Consider the following 24,249-nt stretch of genomic DNA (forward strand, 5'->3'; position numbering starts at 1 on the left):
TCTTGCCCTGGAAACCACAAAATCATGGATCTCTAGATGCAAGTTCCAGACACTAGTGAAAAATAATGGTTCTTTCAGGTGGTTGCTTTCATGCTATGTTTTAGCTAACTATTGCTGATGAACAAACCAGTCCGGAATTCATGGCATAAAGCAATAATAATTATTCTTTATTTCTTACAAGTGTACAAGTCAGGACACTTCTATGCTGGGCTTCACTACAGGTGACTGTGTTCCTGGGGTTGTCAGATTCATGAAGTGAAAATATAGGATTCCAGTTAAATTAGAATTTTAGATAATGAATAACTTTTTAGTATAAATATATTCCATGAAATATTTGGAACATACTTTAAAAATTTGTTGTTTATCTGCAACTCCTGTTTGACTGAATATGTCATATTTTATCTGGCAGTCCTATTTGCCACTTCCCATCCTCCTTCTCCTGGGATCAAAAGACTCAGTTGAGCATGTTCTTCTCCTGATGATGGCAGAGGCAGAAGACCAAGGGAGTCCAGCTGGGTCAGCACTTGTCAAGATTCTGCTTATATGACCTGTACTGATAGCTTTGGCCAAAACAAATAACATGCTCCAGCAACGTAAAAATGTGTACCCACCACAATAGGAGGGCCTGGGCCTGGCACAGGTTGTAGAAACAGGGTAGAGTGGGAAACTGGGGCCATTAACACAGTCAATCAGTTTCCGCTTCTTCTTCGCCTATTTTTTATAAAAGCCAAGTTCTAGGGAATGTGTGTGCTTAGTTGTGGCAGACTCTTTGTAGCCTCCTGGGTCGTAGCCTGCCAGTCTCCTCTGTCCTTGGCAGTTTTCAGGCAAGAAATACTGGAGTGGATTGGAGTGGATTGCCATTTCCTTCTCCAGGGGGCCTTCCTGACTCAGAGATTACACCCACATCACCTGTGTCTCCTATATTGTCGGCAGAATATTTACCTGCTGAGCTATTGGGGAAGTCAGTTCTAGAGAGAGAGTCTGAAATGTATAACTTAGATAATTTTCATTGGCTGAGGAAAAAAAAAAGAGGTCACCTGATTGAAAATCCCAGCAAACCAATGGTAGTGAGATGAGAGGTAGTTCTCCAAAGGAAAACTAGGGCGTCTTACCAGAAGAAGAAGGCACGGACTGGGGCAGATAAAACACTCTACTATATCCTTGACTTTGCCTCCATTTCCACTTTTGTTCATATACGAGAAATGTTAGCCTCATACAAAAGAGAAGAAGGAATGAGTTTGAACCTGGAGAACTGTACAAAAATGCAGAGGCAGCTCTGAGTCCCCCCAAAAAACAGAGCAAACCCTAGAGATCTAGTAGAGATAGTGGATAAGAAAATTACCAAAAACAGAGCAAACCCTAGAGATCTAGTAGAGATAGTGGATAAGAAAATTACCAAAAAAGTGACACAGGACAGTAAAGCCATGAGTGCCAGAGTCTGATTGGCTGTGTCCTAATCTTACTTAATGCTGATTCATTGCACAGCTGAAGGAATTCATTTATCCCAGAGCAACTAGATGCTAGTATTATTTTAGAAACTTCTATTCACTTCGTACTAAATAAAAGGGGGAAAACATGCATTTAACATCAACTGTATGTGAATTTCAGTGAAAAAATATTACCTATTTAATAATTCAGATTTTAAAATAACTTTGGGGTGCATCATATTCACTGTACAGTTATTTTAACAATGGAAACTCTGAAGATTACTTCGTCCTGAAAAATGGGTATCTAAATTATGTTTTTCACTCTGTATTTTAGGAGGTGTTATTCTAACAAACAATTAATTTTGAGACAAGAAACACCTAATAATAGTGTGGTGTCTGAAAGATTACTGAATTATATTTTCAAAAATTTTGATAAATTACTTGGCGTGATAAGTAAGGTTTATATTTACATTTCCCAGAAAATATTACTCTGGCCAAATAGGTTATACTATGTATGGTAATTCTGAAAACCAAAATGACGTACACATTTTATATTATTTAGTAAATGGTATTGGGGAAATTGGCTAAAAAATATGGGAGAAAATCTAGTTACAATTCACACCATAAGTATATTACATATGATGTAAAGAGTTCAATTTTTTTAATGAAACAGATCATTAAAACAAAAAAAAAAGAAACAGAGATAACAGTTAACTAATCTGATGTTATAGAAGGATCTAATATACCCAGAAGCAATAGAAGAAAACACAAGAGAAAAAGAAACAAAAACTTTAAGACATTGGGACTTACCTGTGGTGGTACAGTGTTTAGGACTCCATGCTTCCACTTATTTGAAAAGCAGAAATAGAGACACAGGTGTAGAGAGCAAACTTATGGATACCAAGGGTGGAAGAAGGGGTAGGATAAATTAAGAGATTGCAGTTGACATACATACATACATTCAGTTCAGTTCAGTCGCTCAGTCGTGTCCGACTCTGCAACCCCATGAATCGCAGCACACCAGGCCTACCTGTCCATCACCAACTCCTGGAGTTTACCGAAACTCACGTCCATGGAGTCAGTGATGCCATCCAGCCATCTCATCCTCTGTCGTCCCCTTCTCCTCCTGCCCCCAATCCCTCCCAGCATCAGTCTTTTCCAATGAGTCAACTCTTTGCATGAAGTGGCCAAAGTATTGGAATTTCAGCTTCAGCATCAGTCCTTCCAATGAACACACAGGACATACATTATTATGTATAAAACAAGTAACTAACTAACGAGAACATACTCTATAGCACAGGGAACTCTACTTGGTGCTCTTTAGTGACCTAGCTAGGAAGGAGAGCTAAAAAAGAGGGGATATATAAGATCCCCTGGAGTAGGAATTGCAACCGACTCCAGTATTCTTGCCTGGAAAGGTTCATGGACAGAGCAGCCTGGTGGGCTATAGTCCATGGAGCCACTAAGCACAGCACACATGATGTCTTACCAGCTGTTAATCTTATACATCATATGTATAATTGATTCACTTTATTATACAGCAGAAACTAACATTGTAAAGCAACTATACTCCAATAAAATATTTTTTTAAATAAAAATAAACTTGAAAAGCACTAATATCTTTTGAATAAAAATTGTTAGGAAATACTCCAGAAAGAGAAAACCAAAACAAACACTCAAAAACTACCCAGAGTACTGTAGTAACCCAAGAATTGAGCATAAATCAATATTTCAGTGACTTTGATAAATAACTTATGTTTGCTGATATAAATAAAGTTATCATGTTAAACAGTATTTCCTGAGTAGTCATCCTTACTGAGGATTAAAATAGATTAAAAACTATTTGGAACCACTTTTGCAAAAGCAAGTGTAACAGAGAGAAGGAGTTAAGTACAGAAGATTTGTAAGCCTTTTGGTTTGGGGACTAGCTCTATAATTCCTTAGCTAATGTGATTCCCACCCTCCACCCCCCATTCTGTGCCTTATGTACACATCTGTAAAATGCCAATAATAATAAAAACACTTTTTACTTCTCAGAATCTTTCTTAAAATTTTACTGGTAACAGAATAAAAACTTTGATTTGTCACTTTAATGTTATCAGTGATGGTGTAAATGTAGACTACATGAATTGCTATAGGAAACTAGGAAGGAACTTTCAAGCTATCAAACAAAAAAGATATATATATTTATATACATACATGTATGTTATGTATAAAACTCCTGATAGAATAGAAGAAAAAAAGAAATTAAAACTCAGAAATGTCTATAATCGGGGAAACTAGACATCAAGTCTATTGTAATTCGTAAAATATATGAACATTTTTTGCCCCATGGCTAATTTTTTTTTCCAATTGATACCAAAATAGATAACTGGATTGGTTACTAAAGACATACTGATAAAAGCTGTGTTGTTTCAGTTGTTCAGAATAAGAGCTTGCTCCTTCCTGACAAAAATTTAATGAGATGACTTCTTTGAGCTCAGAAAAGAGTTGAAGAGAAGATTTTCAATCTTCTTTTTTTTCCCAAACACTCTGTGAGCACTTAATATTCCAAATACTGTGCTCTGTAAGATTTAGTGGTCAAGAAAACAAAAGCCCTCCTGTCTGCTTCTTTCAGTTTAATGACAGGCTTAGGTAAATAATCCAGCAATTATGGTTTAGTGCTCTCTGGAGAAATACAGGTTACAGTATGACAACACAAGGTAGGCACCCAGTATGGAATCAGGAGTGGGCTGGAGTGGGGTTCGGGTATGACAAGACAGTCTCCTGGAACAAGTGAGAAAACAAGCTGACAAGCTGAAACCTGAAGGAGGAAATGGAACAACCATATGAAGAGTTGAAAGAAAACTATTCCATTAGAAAAAAAAAAAGAGTAGAATGTTAAATGCCTAGAAGTAAACAAAGATGGTGTATTCCAGGAACCAAAAGTTGTTTGATCTGATTGGTTGGTACAACTCAAAGGGAATATGAAATAAGGCAGGAGAGAGAATCAGGGGCTAACCATGAATGACCTATTAAGTCATATTAAGAAGTTTTGATTTTATCTTGAGGGCAATGAGGTTGAAGGATATAATACTCATATTTGCAATTTAGGGGAAAATTTTGATTGCAGTATGGTGAATGAATGACAGTGAGCTTGAAGAAAGAACACTTAGAGGTTAAAAAAAAAAACTAGTTATAATGCAATTGAGAGTGATAAATGAATCTGAGAGATATTTAAAAGTCATAAGCCATAGAATTGGGGGTCCACTTTACGTGGGGACAGTAAAGGAGAGAGAGAAATCAAGGAAGATAAACTTCTTTTTTGATTTGGGCAACTGTTTGCATAATAACACTATTACTGAAAGAAAAAAGTGATCACAAGATTACAAGTTCTCTGTGGGAAGGAAGATGATGACCCCAATTCTGAGTATATTAAATTCTATATTTCTGTGAGACAGTTGATAGAGCTATAGAATAGTCAGTTCATTGAAAGTATAGATGTAAAGGTCATGAGAAAAACATGGGCTGAAGATACTGATTTGGAAGTTATCAGTATCATGTCTGTAGCTTCTGAAGCTAAAGAGTATATGTGTAGTAAGTGATCACAGTGCATAATATTTTAAAAAAAGCAGATGGTGATCAGACCTTCAGATGTTTAGGGAATGGGACAAGGTAAGCCCAAAAGTTAAACTTGGAAGGCTGGCCAAAAGGATAAGAGGAAAAGCAGTTGAGTTTGGTGACCTAAAAACTAAGAAAAGGAAGAATGATGTTACTATCAACAAAGTCAAATACTTCAGAGAAAAATGGGAAAAATAACAAAATTTTTCATTGGACTTAAAAGCAATATTGTTCAAAGACATTGGTGAGCTTCTTGAGAGCAGTTTCTTTGGAAGTTAATGAGAAGTCCAGATTGCACTGAAGGTTGGAGTATGAAACGTGAATTAGGGAATGAAGACATGAGATAGAACAATTCCTTCAAGAACATGGAGATAGGTTTGAAAGTAGGTAAGATGGGATTTGGCAGGGGGTGGGGGATCTTCTTTCTAGAGCAGAAAGACTACATCGTATATAAATGCTTATGGGAAGAAACTTCCAATAAAATAGGAAGATAAACGGTGGAGTAAAAACTATTGGTTAGTGACCCAGGGTGGGATACAATGTCAGCACAATTATATTTCTAACTGTTTAGCCCAAATACTATCTACATCTCTAGTATCTGAGAGCCAGAGCCTGAACATATTGTCCTTAATTAGGAAAAAGGAATATAGTTGGTGGCTGAAACATAGCCCTGTAGTCAATTATTCTTTATTTTATTCTCAGTTTTATCACCACCTGTCTATGTAACATTGAACAAGTGACCCCCCCCTTTTGTGCCATGTAAAATTAAAGTCCTTAGTACATATATATTCCTCATATAAAGGAGAGGCAATATGAGTAAATTTTATCATTGATCAAAGCTCTCTGGGATCTTGACCATTGGAGATTTTTTGTTTTGTAAATTTTCATGTTTACAGTCAATATTTTAGGGGTATGGAATCTTTCCCCCTTCACTTTTTCTTTTTAAATTGGACCATATCTGTTTTTTTTTTTCAAGTCTCTGTTTGCATGATACATTTTTTTTTTAACTTTACAATATTGTATTGGTTTTGCCACACATCAACATGAATCCGCCACAGGTGTACACGTGTTCCCAATCCTGAACCCCTTTCCAGCCCCTCCTGCTCCACACACACAAACCATCCCTCTGGGTCACCCCAGTGCACCAGCCCCAAGCATCCTGCACCCTGCATCAAACCTAGACTGGCGATTCGTTTCTTATATGATATTATACATGTTTCAATGCCATTCTCCCAAATCATCCCACCCTCTCCCTCTCCTACAGAGTCCAAAAGACTGTACTATACATCTGTGTCTCTTTTGCTGTCTCACATACAGGGTTATCATTCAATTCAGTTCAGTCGCTCGGTCGTGTCTGACCCTTTGCGACCCCATGAATCACAGCACGCCAGGCCTCCCTGTCCATCACCAACTGCCAGAGTTCACTCAGACCCATGTCCATCGAGTCAGTGATGCCATCCAGCCATCTCATCCTCGGTTGTCCCCTTCTCCTCCTGCTCCCAATCCCTCCCAGCATCAGAGTCTGGAAATGAGTCAACTCTTCACATGAGGTGGCCAAAGTACTGGAGTTTCAGCTTTAGCATCATTACTTCCAAAGAAATCCCAGGGCTGATCTCCTTCAGAATGGACTGGTTGGATCTCCTTGCAGTCCAAGGGACTCTCAAGAGTCTTCTCCAACACCACAGTTCAAAAGCATCAATTCTTTGGTGCTCAGCCTTCTTCACAGTCCAACTCTCACATCCATACATGACCACAGGAAAAACCATAGCCTTTGAGAAAGAAGAATGGAACTGGAGGAATCAACCTGCCTGACTTCAGGCTCTACTACAAAGCCACAATCATCATTTTCTATATATAGGTCTTTAGTTTCTTTAGGTAGATATATTCCTAAGTATTTTATTCTTTTCATTGCAATGGTGAATGGAATTGTTTCCTTAATTTCTTCTTCTATTTTCTCATTATTAGTGTATAGGAATGTAAGGGATTTCTGTGTGTTGATTAATATTCACTGATTAGCTCTAGTAATTTTCTGATGGAGTCTTTAGGGTTTTCTATGTAGAGGATCATGTCATCTGCAAACAGTGAGAGTTTTACTTCTTCTTTTCCAATTTGGATTCCTTTTATTTCTTTTTCTGCTCTGATTGCTGTGACCAAAACTTCCAGAACTGTGTTGAATAGTAGTGGTGAAAGTGGGCACCCTTGTCTTGTTCCTGACTTTAGGGGAAATGCTTTCAATTTTTCACCATTGAGGATAATGTGTGCTGTGGGTTTGTCATATATAGCTTTTATTATGTTGAGATATGTTCCTTCCATTCCTGCTTTCTGGAGAGTTTTTATCATAAATGGATGTTGAATTTTGTCAAAGGCTTTCTCTGCATCTATTGAGATAATCATATGGTTTTTATTTTTCATTTTTTTAATGTGGTACTCTGTGCCCTGTCTTGGAATTCAGAATTAACAATGAATTAAGTGATGTGAGCTCTTGTAATTACTCTACAGCTTCCTTTTACAGATTTTAGATTGTTGAGGAAAGATTCCTAGGATGTCTAAGTCTTGTTCTCGAACACCATCAAGAGTAGTATTGTAGATGTTATGGGACATAATCAGAACCATAACTTATTCAATTGGGAAAGAGAAAGTGTGACTATTAAACAATAGGGCAGTTGGACATACAGGAGCTCTGAATTCTAAGCCTAGCCATATTTCTTGATGGGATCACCTTTGATAAGCCGTTATTCTACTCTCAGCCTCACATTCTTCCCTATTAAATGGGTATAACTTTCCAGGCCCTCCTTGTAAAAGTCTAAGAGACTATAAGTCAATACATGAATATGAGAAAACTACACTTAACCCAAAGGGGAAATAGAAACTCTACCAGTAGAAATTAATAAGTAACAGAAATCAACTACATTCTATTTCTGCCATTGTGTTTGGTTTGGAATGACTGGCTCCTACCCAGAGGCCGTAGAAGATGCCACTGTGAGAAGAATGCTAGTCAAGAGAATTCTCCTCCCACTTCCTCCTTTGACACTGCCCTGGTCACTTGCCCAGGTATCATCAATAACTGCTAACAGAGATCTGCAGAATCTTATGGTTGTCAGGCAGCTGTTTCTACAAGCAGAAAATATTCCCATTTTATTTGTCACTGCACAGAGTCTCTAATGGGCAGCAAGAGTGGGAAAAAATAAAAGTTTTTTTTGTTTTGTTTTGTTTTATATTGAACTCCTTCACGCTTTCTTGTCTTCTGCCCGCCCCCTGACACATAGTTGCTCAGGGACAGCACAAGCAACTAAGAGTTAAAAAAAAATAGGAAAAGGAAAATCACAGTCAAGCATAAACTCTGCAGTTTGTAATCAGGGCATAACCTCTGTGATGAAATTTGTGAGTAAGTAATTCACTTTCCACGTAAGCCCACCAGTATGAAATCTAATGTTGCTGCCCTGAACACTAATGAAGGAAGTCAGACGGCAGTACAGATAGCCCTTGGGGAATCATTTCTCACATCACCAAAAAGTAATTCCCATTATTTTGGGCCATCTGGTAGCCTGGATTGTGAAGATGAAGTTTCATTCAAGTAAGGCTTAAGAGTGTGGGCCCTGGAGTCTTTTTAGATTCACATCTGTTTTCTGCTTGTCACCTAGCCTCTTCTATAACTTATTTTCCTACCCATAAATAAAATCCTCATAGGATATTATTTACTTTTTATAAAGAGTTATTGAGATAATACTTATAATTTACATAAGGTCTTGGGTCTTCCCATCATCCTATCCGGTCCCATCACTTCTTGGCAAATAGATGGGGAAACAATAGAAACAGTGACAGACTTTATTTTGGGGAGGTCCAAAATCACTGCAGATGGTGACTGCAGCCATGAAATTAAAAGACGTTTGCTCCTTGGAAGAAAAGCTATGACCAACCTAGACAGCATATTAAAAAGCAGAGACATTACTTTGCCAGCAAAGGTCTGTCTAGTCACAGCTATGGTTTTTCTAGTAGTCATGTATGGATGTGAGAGTTGGACTATAAAGAAAGCTGAGCAGAGAAGAATTGATGCTTTTGAACTGTGATGTTGGAGAAGACTCTTGAGAGTCCCTTGGACTTCTAGGAGATCCAACCAGTTCATCCTAAAGGAAATCAGTCCTGAATATTCACTGGAAGGAGTGATACTGAAGCTGAAACACCAATACTTTGGCCACCTGATGCAAAGAACTGATTCATTTGAAAAGACCCTGATGCTAGGGAAGATTGAAGGCAGGAAGAGAAGAGGATGACAGAGGATGAGATGGTTGGATGGCATCACTGATGTGATGGACATGAGTTTGAGTAGGCTCCGGGAGTTGATGATGGACAGGGAAGCCTGGTGTTCTGCAGTCCATGTGGTTGCAAAGGGTCGGACACAATTGAGTGACTGAACTGAACTTGGGGCTTCCCAGTGGTGCTAATTGTAAAGAACCTACCTGCCAATGCAGGAGATGCAAGACACGCAGGTTAGACCCCTGAGTCGGGAAGATCCCCTGGAGGAGGGCATGACAACCCACTCCAGTGTTCTTCCCTGGAGAATCCTTGGACCGAGGAGCCTGGCAGGCTACAGTTCATAGGGTTGGAAAGACTCGTTCATGACTAAAGAGACTTAGCACACATGCACGCCCTCCTGTCTGTGACATAGGCCTTATAAATTCCATGTTTAACCTCTGAGGTAACATCATCAGACCTGTCAGACACCAAGATGATATTTAAGGCTTTCTGTTGGAGTGATTAACTAGGGGTTTCATTATGTGGCTAGATTGTGTAAACAACCAGATTACTGCATCTTAATAACACAACTTGCAATCTGATATTAAATAACATTGTTTTTCATTTCCTGACATTTGAAGGAAATACATTCATTTTATCTACATAAGAAAATAAATGTAAGTAGTACCTAGTGATAAGAAAAGTCTATTCTTAATGCTTTTACTTGTGCACACTCTCTAATAACCAAACCAGGTCCCTTCAAATCATAAAAGAGCTAGATATTTTCATTGTGTTACTCTGTGTACTTCCTATAGTGCTTGCTGCTGCTGCTGCTAAGTCACTTCAGTCGTGCCCAACTCTGTGCAACCCCATAGATGGCAGCCCATGAGGCTCCCCCGTCCCTGGGATTCTCCAGGCAAGAACACTGGAGTGGGTTGCCATTTCCTTCTCCAATGCATGAAAGTGAAAAGTGAAAGTGAAGTCACTCAGTCATGTCCGACTCTTAGCAACCCCATGGACTGTGGCCCACCAGGCTCCTCCATCCATGGGATTTTCCAGGCAAGAGTGCTGGAGTGGGGTGCCATTGCCTTCTCCAATAGTGCTTGACCATAGTGGAAAGATTCTCACCTTATAGTAAGACCCATCCTTTACATCTGCTCACTGAACGTGTAAGGAAGTCCTAAAGTACGTAATCTTCTTAACACAAAAATTCAAATGGTTCAAGTCAGAAAAGTACTTTGCTTAGATTTGCTACTTCCAATCGCATGGACCAGGACTGCAAACCTGCTTTTAATGATGTGGTTACTTATTCCATTTGTTTTTGTCTTAACAGTTCCACCAAAGATCTCCAACATCTCTTCGGATGTCACTGTGAATGAGGGCAGCAATGTCACCCTGGTCTGCATGGCCAATGGCCGTCCTGAACCTGTGATCACCTGGAGACACCTTACACCAACTGGTAAGCAACTCTCCAGGCCCTAAGATACAGCACACCATTTAAAATATCCTCATGCTTCTGTGATTCCATTGGATCCAAAAGGCAAGCCTGTGTATTGTTATTAAAACATTATTAGAACCTCCCTCCCTTGTATAACTACAGCTGATTGATGTTGATGTTTGGCAGAAGCCAACAGAATTCTCTAAAGCAATTATCCTTCAGTTAAAAAGTAAATAAATTTTAAAAAACACTCTAAGAATAGTGGAATAGAGCTAACTTGTTTAGGGTCATCTCTGGTCTTGGCTAACATGTCCATCTCTATAAAGTCTATAAGCATACCATGTATATATTATACTATATATATAATATATATATATTATATATATAGTTCTGTGGTTTATATATAAGGTATATTTCATTTTACTAGGACACTCCCCTAAGGCAACCAATATAGAAGCATTAAATGGCTTAATAATTATGTCTAAAGCAGATTGATATCTGAATGTCTTGGGACAATATTTTGTATGGATTAAATTCCCATAGTTCTTTGTGTGCTTTTTGTGTTGCTTTGCTTTTTTTTTTGTTGTTGTTCAGGGTATGAGTTTATTTTTTTTTTATTTTTATTTTTTTTAATTAATTTATTTATTTTTAATTTTTACTTTACAATTCTGTATTGGTTTTGGCATAGATTGACATGAATCCACCACAGGTGTACATGCGTTCCCAAACATGAACCCCCCTCCCACCCCCCTCCCCACAACATCTCTCTGGGTCATCCCCGCGCATCAGCCCCAAGCGTGTCATATCCTGCATCAGACATAGACTGGCATTTCGATTCTTACATGATATTATACATGTTTCAATGCCATTCTCCCAAATCATCACACCCTCTCCCTCTGAGTCCAAAAGTCCGCTATACACATCTGTGTCTTTTTTGCTGTCCTGCATACAGGGTCATCATTGCCATCTTCCTAAATTCCATATATATGTGTTAGTATACTGTATTGGTGTTTTTCTTTCTGGCTCACTTCACTCTGTATAATCGGCTCCAGTTTCATCCATCTCATCAGAACTGATTCAAATGTATTCTTTTTAATGGCTGAGTAATACTCCATTGCTTTGCTTTTAAATATAGTTTCCTAATACTGTAGCACCTTGAGAACAAATCTTTCAGGAATAATGCAAAGTTGTGACTTGTAATAGCCTGTCCTTAGCATCTGGTTCTCTGGAGGGGCACCAAGCATGGACTAACCTTCATGAACTCATTATGCATCTCCAGCTATTGATGCTAATTTAATAAAAGTCGGAAAATCATTTCTCAGAAATGTCGTCTGCATTCTCCCCTCCTCCTTCCTACAACCGTCACTGGGTTCTGAGGTTCTACTACCTTTTAAATCCCATTTAAATATTTTTACCAAATTATTTAGAAATAACTGCCTGTGTCCTCTCCTACTCCACAGACTGAATTTTCTTATGTACAAAACTATGCCTTTGTGAATGACACAGTATTTACTGATTGAGGCCTGCTATTTAGTTCTTCCAGAAAGAGGAATTATGGATCAGTTTTTCTTATAAAATATCATTTATTTTGGTAGCTAACCCCAAACATTTAACTCATTTATACCTGATATTCTCTTAACATTTTCTCATAAAATATCTACAGATTCAATATACAACATATTAATTTTGAAGTGAACACCATAAATATTGTTATGCAAAGCTAGATAGACAGTGGGATCTATATTGATATACTTCTGAAAGACCAGACTAGGGTAATGTTTGATTATAGCATCTTTAAATAATTTTGTATTTTGTGGTGTGAAAATATGGGCCTTCATTTCATATTAGCCTTCAAATGAATTTACCAGGTGAAGTTTGGACTAACCTATGGAATAGTCTTTTATTTAGGCACCAGTTCTGATTAGAGGCTTCTGTTTTCTTAAGATGATGTTAAGTCAAAACTCACTCTTATTATTAATGCTCACAGCTTGTTATTTGTTGAGAATTTATAAAAGCAGTAAATGAGGCACTTATTGATGGGACGAACCGCAAACTCATATCCTCTCATTCTCCTTTTAAACCTCACATGGAAAAAAATACAAATGCAGGATTATCTGAAGTTTGAGCCACTGGTTATCATATACCTTTCCCCTGGATTAAATTTAACCTCCAGAGCACATTCTCCTTGAATGAAATTGTATATATTAACCCTCAATCCCACAACACACCTACCTTTCTCCTGTAAAATTGCTTTTACTAAGTGACAATTTGGTATAAAAGTTTGGGGCACATATTTAAGGATTTACAGAAGACATCCTCTGAAATCATTGCATTTTCTGTAATGTTGCTTTGAGAGATTGTTATTGCATTACATAGTTTCCTCTGAAAGGACCCTTTGAGGAAGTTCCTCTTTTATTTCAGTATTTCTACTGTCTTATTTCTAAGCAATGGTTTGTTTTTTTAAATGAACCCAATGAATTTTTACAAATAATCAGGAGTCCTTCTTTGTATTAACTGTTACCAAACTTAGAGCCAAATTTATAACCAGTCTGAAAAAGAATAGAGGAAATCATATATAAATTACACCTTAATGAAATGGATTTTGAACAAACTATGTGGGATTTATGACATCAGATCCATATATAGACACACTCTTGCTTTCATCTTGTTTTCTTATCGTTATTTTCATATCATCTCCCTTTTGTAATTAATTTAAATGTTTGTATAGTATTTATGGTCTCTTGTTTTTATGGAATATATGGCAGATAAAGGAAGAAAGGAGGAAATAGATTATATTCAAATTATAATCAAGAAATGAACTGCATTAATATTAATTAAAATGCCTTATCCCTTTGGTGCGTTATTGACTAGTAAATAGTTTTGTTATTTTTTTCAGGTAAAATACTATTGATGATCTGAAACTAAAGATAATTCTTTTTTATCCCCTCAGTTCAGAAAAGTAATGAAATCAAACCAGTTTCAAGACCTCCCCAGACTTGTTCTATAAGTGTAGATTTTCATGTCTAACTTTAGTAAACTTGTTAATGACAGCAAACAAATGGTTTGAACCCTGAATAATCTGGTTATCCATGATATTTCAAGTCATCTAAAGATCAAAGGACAAGCTAGATCTTCCAGAATAAAGGGAGCATTTACATACAGAGAACCTGAGGGACTTCAAAATTAATAGAAAAATTGGTGTACACACAGGGATTCCCAATAGTCGGGGGAGGGTGGTGTCAGGAAACTATAGTCCCTGGGCCAAATTCAACCCACCTCACTATGTTTTTTGCAAGCTTAGAATAATTTTTAAATGGTTAGAAAAAAATCAAAAGAATTTTAAAAAATATATGGACACTAAAATTTCCATGCCCTTAAATACAGTTTTAATGAAATACAACCATGCTTAGTCATTTATATGATGTCTATGGCTGCTTAAAAAACAAAAAAAGACAGCAGACTTTTGTTGCAACAGATATGGTTTAAGCCTTAAAGCCTAAAGTATTTTTTATCTGGCCCTTTACAGAATAGTTTACAGACCCTTGCTCAAGACTGTGGCTTTAAGCATGGGACAAGGATTTTCTGCACTCGTCTATGACTCCATGGGGCTTTGGGAAGATCTCCCATTAAGTTCCTAAATACATCTTAAGGGAAAGAACTTTATTCTTCTATAATCTATCTAGGCCTTCTCTCTGGGTCAAATCGTATTCTGGCACCTGCAAAACTACTTCCTTGCTGCATTCACTGACTCAAGCTGCTGCTGCTGCTTGGTCACTTCAGTCATGTCCAACTCTGTGACCCCATGGACTGCATAGCCTGCCAGGCTCCTCTGTCCATGGGATTCTCCAGGCAAGAGTACTGGAGTGGGTTGCCATGCCCTCCTCCAGGGAATCTTTCCAACCCAGGGATCAAACCCGGGTTTCCTGCATTGCAGGCAGATTCTTTACCTCTGAGCCACTAGGGAAGCCCAAGGGAAGCCCACAGACTCAAGGACAGACTCCAATTTCCTCTACAATGGGTATTAATTGCCAAGTATACTTTTTTCATCTTTTTCTCATCTGACCTAGATAACCACCTGATCATAATCATATTCTTGATTACATGAGGGAGAATTTGTCTTTACTATTCTATTCAGGAAATTAGGGGGGGTTGTTTTGTGTGTTTTCCTTTGTAAAATTTGAAAACAGGGGTTGATCCTTTTCAGCTATATGCAAAGCCTTTCATAAAGACACTCAAAGAAGAGGCTCTGCTCCCTGTGTGACAGCAAAGCTACCTGCAACCCATGGCCATACGAGCAAAAATCTCCAGCTAGCTTTGTTCAATAATTAATTGTGCCTTCAATAGAACAGAGTATGACTGCCTTGCAGAGGAAATGTACCTGTAATTAGCTCGACCCCACAGGGACATTGAGCCCTGAAAAGGGGGGGATTTCATGTAGGGTTCACAAGTACTTGATTACCTGTCATTTGATGACACAGGGGGAGAAAGGAAAGTAGGTGCAAGGTATATTTTTATGAGAAGAAGAATATTTATTACCTCTTAATTCAGTCCTTTAAAAAAAAATTGTTGGATCATTTTGTTTCTCTTTCTTTTGACACCTGAAATTTCTTTTTCAAGAGTACTGCAAGTGTTTTTTAATGAGAGAGATTAGAACAATGGTGAATTTTTTATATATATAAAATCAGAACATACTCGATATAGATGGAGAAGAGATTGATGAATTCTATGGCTCCCTTCCCTGTATTTTTGATATCTTAATTTTTCTCTCCTCTTCAGTTCTTCTATAGTCAAAATGATGTGTCACATATGCGGTTGTTAAATGTGACCTATTTTCTCCCTTAATTAAGTTAGACTTTCATAATCCTGTAACTCCCAGAGGGCAATTGCACTGTAACATGTATTTTCTATGGTGTGTTTGATCTCACTTCTATGAGCTAAGCTGCTCCCATCTTCATTTAACTTTGTTTCTAAATCTTTCTTCTCACATTCCAGAGGAAGTATCTTTCTCAACTGTGCCCCGTGCCTTGTCAGGTTTGTTCATGGTTAGAGTTTCCGGGCTTCCCTGGTGGCTCAGTGGTAAAGAATTCATCTGCCAGTGCAGAAAATGCGGGCTCAATCCCTGGGTCCGGAAGATCCCCTGGTGAAGGAAATAGCAATACACTCCAATATTCTTGCCTGGGAAATCTCATGGATAGAGGAACCTAGTGGGCCACAGTCCATGGAGTCACAAAAACTTGGACACTATTAAGTGATTAAACACAACAACAACAATAGTTTTTCTATACATTTCATTTCTACAAAAGTTTTTACATCCTCAGTAGCTTTCTATACCTGGAACACTGAGAACTTAGCCCCTTAGGCTGAGAGCAATTTAGCAGGCATTTTATAATTCTCTTGCCTAAGTCAGATTTAACATCAGCACCATATATAGAAAGCTCATGTAAGGAATATTTTATATTTATAAAAGAACAGAAAACCACACAGTAATTTGAAAAGATACATGCATCCCACTGTTCAAACAACAGTATATACAATTACCAAAATACAGAAGCAACCTATGTGTCCAATAGATGAATGGATAAAAGAGATGTCGTTTAATTATACAATGGAATGCTACCCAGCCATTAAAAAAGAACTACATTTTGCCATTTGTGGCAACATGGATGGAACTAGGGATTATCGTACTAAGTGAAGTGTCAGAGAGAGAAAGATAAATATATGATATCATTTGTATGTACTATCTAAAAAATACAACAAACTAGTGAATATAAAAAAATAAATAGACTCATAAAGAGAACTAATTAGTGGCTACTAGTGGGCAGAGGGAAGGCAGAAGTGGGAAGGGGCAATATAGAGGTAGGGGAGTAAGAGGTACAGAGTATTATGTGTAAAATAAATAAGCTACAAGGATATATTGTACAACACAGGGAATGTAGCCAATATTTTATAATAATTATGAATAGCATATAACCTTTAAAACTTGTGAATCACTATATTGTACCTGTATAACTTATATAAATATAGTTGTACATCAACTATCCTTCCATAAAAAAGAAGCATTTTCTACCAAGGAGAACTAACAGGACTCTGAAGAGTCTGAAATCCCCTTGTTCATTGGAGGTTGGGTTTTATCACTTAGCCAGACTCTTTCAGTTCATTTACAAGTTGAATCCTTGCCTAATAGTGCTCTTAAACTCCATTGATGTTATAGCTCCATCTGTCTTACTTCTGATTTTATAACTTACCCAATTATTAATATGTCCAGCCTAGACTCTGACTTCATGGGTTTGGAAGAAATACATAATGTTAAACTAAATGCATTTCTTTAAGTTGAATTCTAGAAGCATATATTGCAAGTAGCTATCATCTGCCCTTTTCAGTTAGTGTGTTAGAATTAGTATGACTTCACATTTTACAGAGAGAATGTAGAGATTATATAATCTACAGTTGAAGTTTCAGAAAAGTCTTTCTCTGGGATTTCTTTTATGGACCTTCCAGAAGGTTCTGTTAAGACAGTCTTGGTAGTATCAAAAGTAACTGTTAAGACAGTCTTGGTAGTATATAGATATGAAAGAGTCAAGCCTGTTACCTTTGCAGGTAAGGGGTCTTGACCATTTAGTGATAATTTAAATAATATTGGTTTAACATATTCTATTGATTACTTTTATTTATTTTTGCAATCTTTAATTTTTAATATTCTCATTTTCTGTTTACAAAGAGCAGGAAAATAAAGAAAAGTCTTGCTATGTTTTCTTTTCATTGTCTTACTTGTCAGTCAGTTCAGTTGCTCAGTTGTGTCCGACTCTGTGACCCCATGGACTGCAGCATGCCAGGCTTCCCTGTCCATCACCAACTCCCGGAGCTTGCTCAAACTCATGTCCATCGAGTTGGTGATGCCACCCAACCGTCTCATCCTCTGTCATCCCCTTCTCCTCCTGCCCACAATCCCTCCCAGCATCAGAGTCTTTTTCAATGAGTCAGTTCTTTGCATCCGGTGGCCAAAGTATTGGAATTTCAGCTTCAGCATCACTCCTTCCAATGAATCTTCAGGACTGATTTCCTTCAGGATGGACTGGTTGGATCTCTTTGCAGTCCAAGGGACTCTCAAGAGTCTTCTCCAACACCACAGTTCAAAAGCATCAATTCTTTGGTGCTCAGCTTTCTTTATAGTCCAACTCTCACATCCTTACATGACTACTGGAAAAACCATAGCTTTGACTAGATGGACCTTTGTTGGTAAAGTAATGTCTCTGCTTTTTAATATGCTCTCTAGGTTGGTCATAGCTTGATTCTTCCACGGAGCAAGGGTCTTTTAATTTCATGGCTGCAATCACCATCTGCAGTGATTTTGGAGCCCAAAAATATATATTGGTTTTAAAGCATATCTTCCATCAATATAGAATTATATTCAAATTAATCTTGATCTTGATTACACTTTGTTTTTCTGACAAGAAATATTTATAGAATGCTCACTCTGTAAAAGGCCAAAATGAAAAGCAAGACAGACACGGTCCCTGCACAAGTAGAACTTATAGTTCAACAAGAAAGCAGAGTATTAAGCTAATAATTGCATGAATAACCACTTAAATAGATTTATATAGTATAAAGGAAAATTATAGTAGCATTCAATAAGACCATAAAACAGGGCCAACATAGCAAAATCTGCAAAGCCAGCAAAGCTCCAGGAAGCTTACGCTAAGACCTCAAGGATAAATAGAACCAGGGCAAGAAAATAGAGGCGGGAAGAGTATCCTTGGCAGAGAAGGTTATGCAGAGAAGCCAATTCTGACTCCATGTTGGAACTGTTTCTTTTTTACTTGCTTTTCATTACTTTTGTTATTATAATCATACAGAATGGGCTGCCTCAAAGAATCCTGCCCCTCTGCCTATTAAGCTAAATTGCCTTTGTTCAGAACCCTGTCCACCTGTAGATGGCAGGAAGGAAGAAATTAATACATACCCTGCCTGAGGCTTGCCATTCTAGGAGATTTCTGCAAGATTGATGGCTTTTTTACTTTGCTTCCTCATCTTCCCCCATTTCTGATCTATAAAAGAACATGGCATCCAGACTCAGATAAGATGATTACTTTGAGGTGCTAGCGTGCCGTCTTCTTGGTCAGCTGGCTCCTGATTTAAGCCTCTTCCTTGTCTCAACCCCTCATCTCTTGGATTCATTGGCCCATCATGTGGTGAGCAGAGCAAGATTGGACTCTACCAAAAGAGCGCATGTAAACAATGCATTGGCGAATGCAGGCCAGCATCTTTATGTGAAACCATGATGTCAGTGTTAGGGTCTGATGATTTTCTTTTAAAATTTAATCATTTAACCTCTTTCTTTAGCATACATTATTTCCTTTTACTTTTTAACATTCTTAGTTTCCCTTTTCAAAGAGCAGGAAAATATAGAAAACTCTTGCTATGTTTTCTTTTCAGAACCTTACTTGGCTATTGATTTTAAATATATAATGTATTATATACCAGTGTAGCAGGTAATATAGATAGTTATTTTTGTATGTGAGTATCTTACGTTTGAGCTTCCCTGATGGCTCTTTGGTAAACAATCTGCCTATCAATGCAGGAGATGCAGGTTCAATTCCTGGACTAGGAAGATCCCCTGGAGAAGGAAATGGTTACCCACTCTGGTATTCTTGCCTGGGAAGTCCCATGGACAGAGGAGCCTGGCAGGCTGCAGTCCATGGAGTCACAAAGAGTTAGACACTACTGAGCGACTAAACAAAAAAAATCTTAAATTTAGGTCAGAAACATATTCTTTTCCCATGCATATAATTCCATAATAGCCTCATCAAGTAAATACAAACTCTTTCAGTAACCTTGTCATTAAAACAAATGGGTAATCGAGAAAATGAAGAGTACAAAATGTAACTACATGATTGCTGCTGCTGCTGCTGCTGCTGCTAAGTCGCTTCAGTCTTGTCCGACTGTGTGCGACCCCATAGACTGCAGCCCACCAGGTTCCCCCATCCCTGGGATTCTCCAGGCAAGAATACTGGAGTGAGTTGCCATTTCCTTCTCCAATGCATGAAAGTGAAAAGTGAAAGTGAAGTCGCTCAGTCGTGCCCGACTCTTAGTGACCCCATGGACTGCAGCCTACCAGGCTTCTCCATCCATGGGATTTTCCAGGCAAGAGTACTGGAGTGGGGTGCCATTGCCTTCTCCAACTACATGATTACTGGCCTCCAAACCTTAAAAATCCTTAAGAGACTCACAACAACTGACACTGACCGTCTTTAAGCCATGGGAGGATTTCCACAAGCAGACGTGCTGGCCGTTCTGATGAGTGTTGTACACATGCCCTTGTACCACCAGCACCTCACTCTTGGCCTCCCCAGATCTGTCATCAGATCCCCAGAAATCTTTCTGAAGAGAAATGAGCTGTCCTAAATTTGTCCTTGGGACACTAGCTTGAATATGAGTGCTCCAGGACATTTTAGAAGCTTGCGTGGCATGTAGGGGGTGGAGGGATAGCTTAATCACAGATTTTGCACATGGCCTAGTAGAACAGAAATAGAGTCCACATCTCTCAGCGTCTCATGACTTCAAATATTTTTGCCATTATTCCAAAGAGTCTGTGTTTTCTAATTTTAAAGTAGCTCTAAAAATAAAATCTTTGACAAAGGTTATCATGAGAATTAAAAGAAAACATGTAAACAGAGTCTTTAGTATGGCATTAGCTGTTATTGATATCCTTATTTTCAATATATTTTAATTATTATTAATCCATATGTCAGCTTTCCATAGTGAAAGTTTGGGGGAGGCTGATGATTTGATTGTAGACGACTTCCATGCCATCTTTATCCATTCCAGCAAGCAGCCAGGCAGATTTTTTAAATGCTCTCACCAAGGCTAGTCTTTTTTTAACATTTATAGTTATTTATTTGGCTGTGCCAGGTCTTAGTTGCGGCATGTGATATCTTTGATCTTCATTGTGGCATGCGGGGTGGCATGCAGACTCTTAGGAGCACCATGTGGTATCCAGTTTCCCAACCAGGGATCGAACCCAGTCCCCCTGCACTGGGAGTGCAGAGTCATAGCCTGTGGACCACTAGGGAAGTCCCTCACCAAGGCTAGTCTTAATATTTCACATCTTATATCACCTCATATCTCAACATACTCATTTGAGGTGTTAATTTTTCAAAAGGGCATGACAACAGCTGGTTAGGGAGAGATTTCCTGATCTGCTTTATTCATGTGTCCATGCATCTTCTCCTAGGGGACCATTCTCCGAGTCTGGCTATGTAACAGCTAATACATTATTAATTGTAGCTGTAGAAAACCTATAGGTTGTAAATTACAGTGATTATTTTCTTAATAAAAGTGATATTTCAGGCAATGGTAGTACAACACCAAAAAATGACCAACAATTTCTCCCAATTTTCCAGTTGGATCTCTTGCTACTAGGTATTTACCCCTACTACAAAAATGCTATTTCTAAATTTAAAAATTATTGAGTTAATTTTCCTACTAGACTTCCCATTGCGTTTGGGATAAAGTTCAAACTAAGCATGGCAAAACCCTTCATTCAGTTTATTTTCCTATCCCTAAACCCCTAATCACTCTACTTTAGGTAGTAGGTAGATTTAATTAATACTACTTATATTTCAACTTTATATTTACTTAATTGTCCACTTTCTTTGGGGCCTTCACACATCCTTGTTTTCTTTTTCAAACATGATTTCACATCTCACCTGTATCATCATTTTGCCAGTATAACTTTTTCTTTTGAAGCGTTCAAGATGACACTCCCTTCAGGAAGGCACATAATAGAAGTAATAAAATTTCATTTTAATTATGTGCAATCTCTGGACTATAAGATCCATAAAAGTTCAGAAACTGTACCCTACTTACGTGTATATTCTTAGTTCATTGCTTGGCATATAAGTGCTCAATCAATCCACCAACCAATTGAGTTATTCAATTAAGGCCTTTATAAAAATAGTATTATTGAGAAATAACTCACATTGTGAAGTGTAAACTAAATAGAAATTGACAAGTAATTACAGGATGAATGAGTAGAAAGCAAACAGCAAATGGTACAATAGAATTATATAACTAAGGCTATCCAACTAATAGCTTTGATAATCTCTTACTAAGAAGGTTTTGGAAATTTCAGGAAAGCTCTCTAGGTTGTGTTCAGACCCATTTCTTCTTTGTTGCCCTGATGTGCCGGTTTGCTTCTATGGGATTCTCATTATTATCCACTGGACTATAGAGAATGCTCTGAAATCTTTACATTCTTGCATCAAAACCTTTGACATTCTCTTTATCACTAATGTGTTGTTCTTCTCCTAAGCAGGTATCACACTCAGTAATTGTCTTAAATGTTTATGTTTTTACTATTTTCCTTATGAAAGCAAACTCCTACATGTTTTTAGTGCCATTATAGTACCTAGCACAGAGTAAATGATCAGTAAAAATTTATTGATTGAATAAATGAATTACTTATGCTAGCTAAATGTCAGACTCTGTTAGAATCTGCCTGAAGTTTAGACTTTAAGAATAAAATCTTCAGAAACTATATTTTTGCTTTACTGTGTCAGATATATAGGACATTGTCTTTCTGTAAGACACACTAAAATGCCTACTTCAGGTCTCTGTATCTGGGGAAAAAAATTTAATATGTGGTAACAAAGCTCTCAGCACTGTCACACCAATGCATTAGTGCTGTAGTGGGAGTTGAGTGGCAGAAGTTCAGACCCACCTTGGTTTTAGAAGTAGACAACAGTTCACAGGTTGAGTCAGTCTGAAAAAGGAATTGCATAGCTGAAAGTTTTATAACATCTCGTATGATTCCCTACCTATAAACCATCCGTTCTGGCTGTAAGCATATGTGGCGTAAGTTTCATCTCCCCTATTAGATTTCTACATCTGGCCAATCATTGGGATTACCTCAAAGCAAGTTTTAAAAAATGCAGATTTCCTGCCTCACTCCACATTTAAATCATCTCTTTTGCTGAATTCCTTTGGTGAATTCTGGGATTCTGGAGGGTTAGATCCTCCCAGTGAGCTGGAGGACCAGCCACATGAGCATAATGATAACTATGTAAGTACACATGGGCAAAAAGATCTAACAGAGTGAATCTCTAATTTCACTGTACTGGAAAATCATCTGAAGAATCATGTTAAAATGTGAATTCTAATTCAGGGGGTCTGAGATGAGACCTGAAATTCTATGTTTCTCACAAGCACCCAGGTAATGTTGGCTCTACTAGTCCATGGACCACATTTTCAGCATCATCCTGGATCTTGAGATGAGAATATGTTGGAAAATACTAGGGTGTTATAAATAGCCTATCAGAGAACAGCATTTAAGGAAGTCCCACATGTACAGAGTATTCAAAAAATATTGTTACAGTGTTTTATGTTTAATTTCTCTGTTTCACCCTAGAGATTCATAGTTTAGAAAATAGTAAAAATAATTATGGCGTTGAGAAATAGGATGGACCCTTGCCTATCAAGGTTGGACTGTGATCAACAGAATTGGCATCACCTTGGAGCTTTATAGAATGCTGGGCCCCACTCCAGATGCACTGAATCAGAATCTTCATTTCATCAAGAACTTCAGGTGGTTTGTATACACATTAAACTTTGAAAAACCCAAGATGAGAGGTGAAAAAAGTCTTCGTACTCAGAGAAAACTGTTTTCTTTAGTATTTAAAGTCTAAAATTTAAGAACTTTCCCTCCCTTTCTACTAATAACCCTAAACTTCATCTCCACCTGCATTCCCTCCAAATATATTCCTACCAAAAATACAAAACAAACCGAAAACTGGTGTAGGTTTAGGGGTGGGGTTATAATGCTGGACCATTGAATATGACTTGGAAAGGAGAACCATCTGATGCTTTACATCAGATGCTGCTGCTAAAGATTACAAGAAAATTTTAGCCTGTGTGTGAAGAAATACTGTCTGAATGACAGTAGCCACTTTTCTCATCATCGTTTATAATGTCTTTACCTATAAAATCTAGACAATAATATGTGCTCTGCCTTGTGCTGTTGCTTTGAGAAATCAAATTAGATAATGAATATGAAGGTAGTTTAAATAGGGTAAAGCTGTCTAAAAACTGTAAGAGATTAAGAGAAAGAGTGACTTGGTAGAAAGAATGCAGGATTTAAGAGTCAGAAAGCTTGAGTTCAAATCTCTGTTCTTCACCATTTACTTTTTAGGGATTTTGAGTGGGTCCATTAAACTCTCAACTTTCATTTGTAAAATATGAATAATATAATACTTGCTCACCTACCAGGATACCTGTGATGTGTCAAATGAGATAGTGTATGCAAAAATGGTTTATTAATGATAAAGCATTATTCAAGGGATGCTTACTGTTACGATTATCTTAGATTCTATAGAGCCAAACATAGACTCAAATTACAGTAGTTACTTTGATTACAGAGTAGAAAAAATTGACTGCAAGGCTGTGAAGAACACCATTGAACCAAAATAAATAATAAAACCATTTCAGTGCTTCTCAGAGTCTGGTCACCAAACCAGCAGCATTAGCATCACCTGAGGACTTGTTAGAAATGCAAAT

The 24,249-nt window shown here is 37.7% G+C and overlaps 1 protein-coding gene across 2 annotated transcripts in view; it reads left to right on the top strand.

Annotated features, from left to right (window-relative positions):
* LOC120851655 (limbic system associated membrane protein) overlaps positions 1-24,249 on the top strand; it is a 713,563-nt gene that overhangs the window by 457,204 nt on the left and 232,110 nt on the right. For both annotated transcript variants that reach the window (XM_040224602.1, XM_040224610.1), the window contains exon 3: positions 10,594-10,719. In XM_040224602.1, coding sequence (XP_040080536.1) covers positions 10,594-10,719 — 126 coding nt within the window. The remainder of the gene's footprint in view (positions 1-10,593; positions 10,720-24,249) is intronic.

The sequence above is a fragment of the Oryx dammah genome, unplaced genomic scaffold, assembly GCF_014754425.2.
Source record: "Oryx dammah isolate SB20612 unplaced genomic scaffold, SCBI_Odam_1.1 HiC_scaffold_2, whole genome shotgun sequence".
Classification (NCBI taxonomy): Eukaryota; Metazoa; Chordata; class Mammalia; order Artiodactyla; family Bovidae; genus Oryx; species Oryx dammah.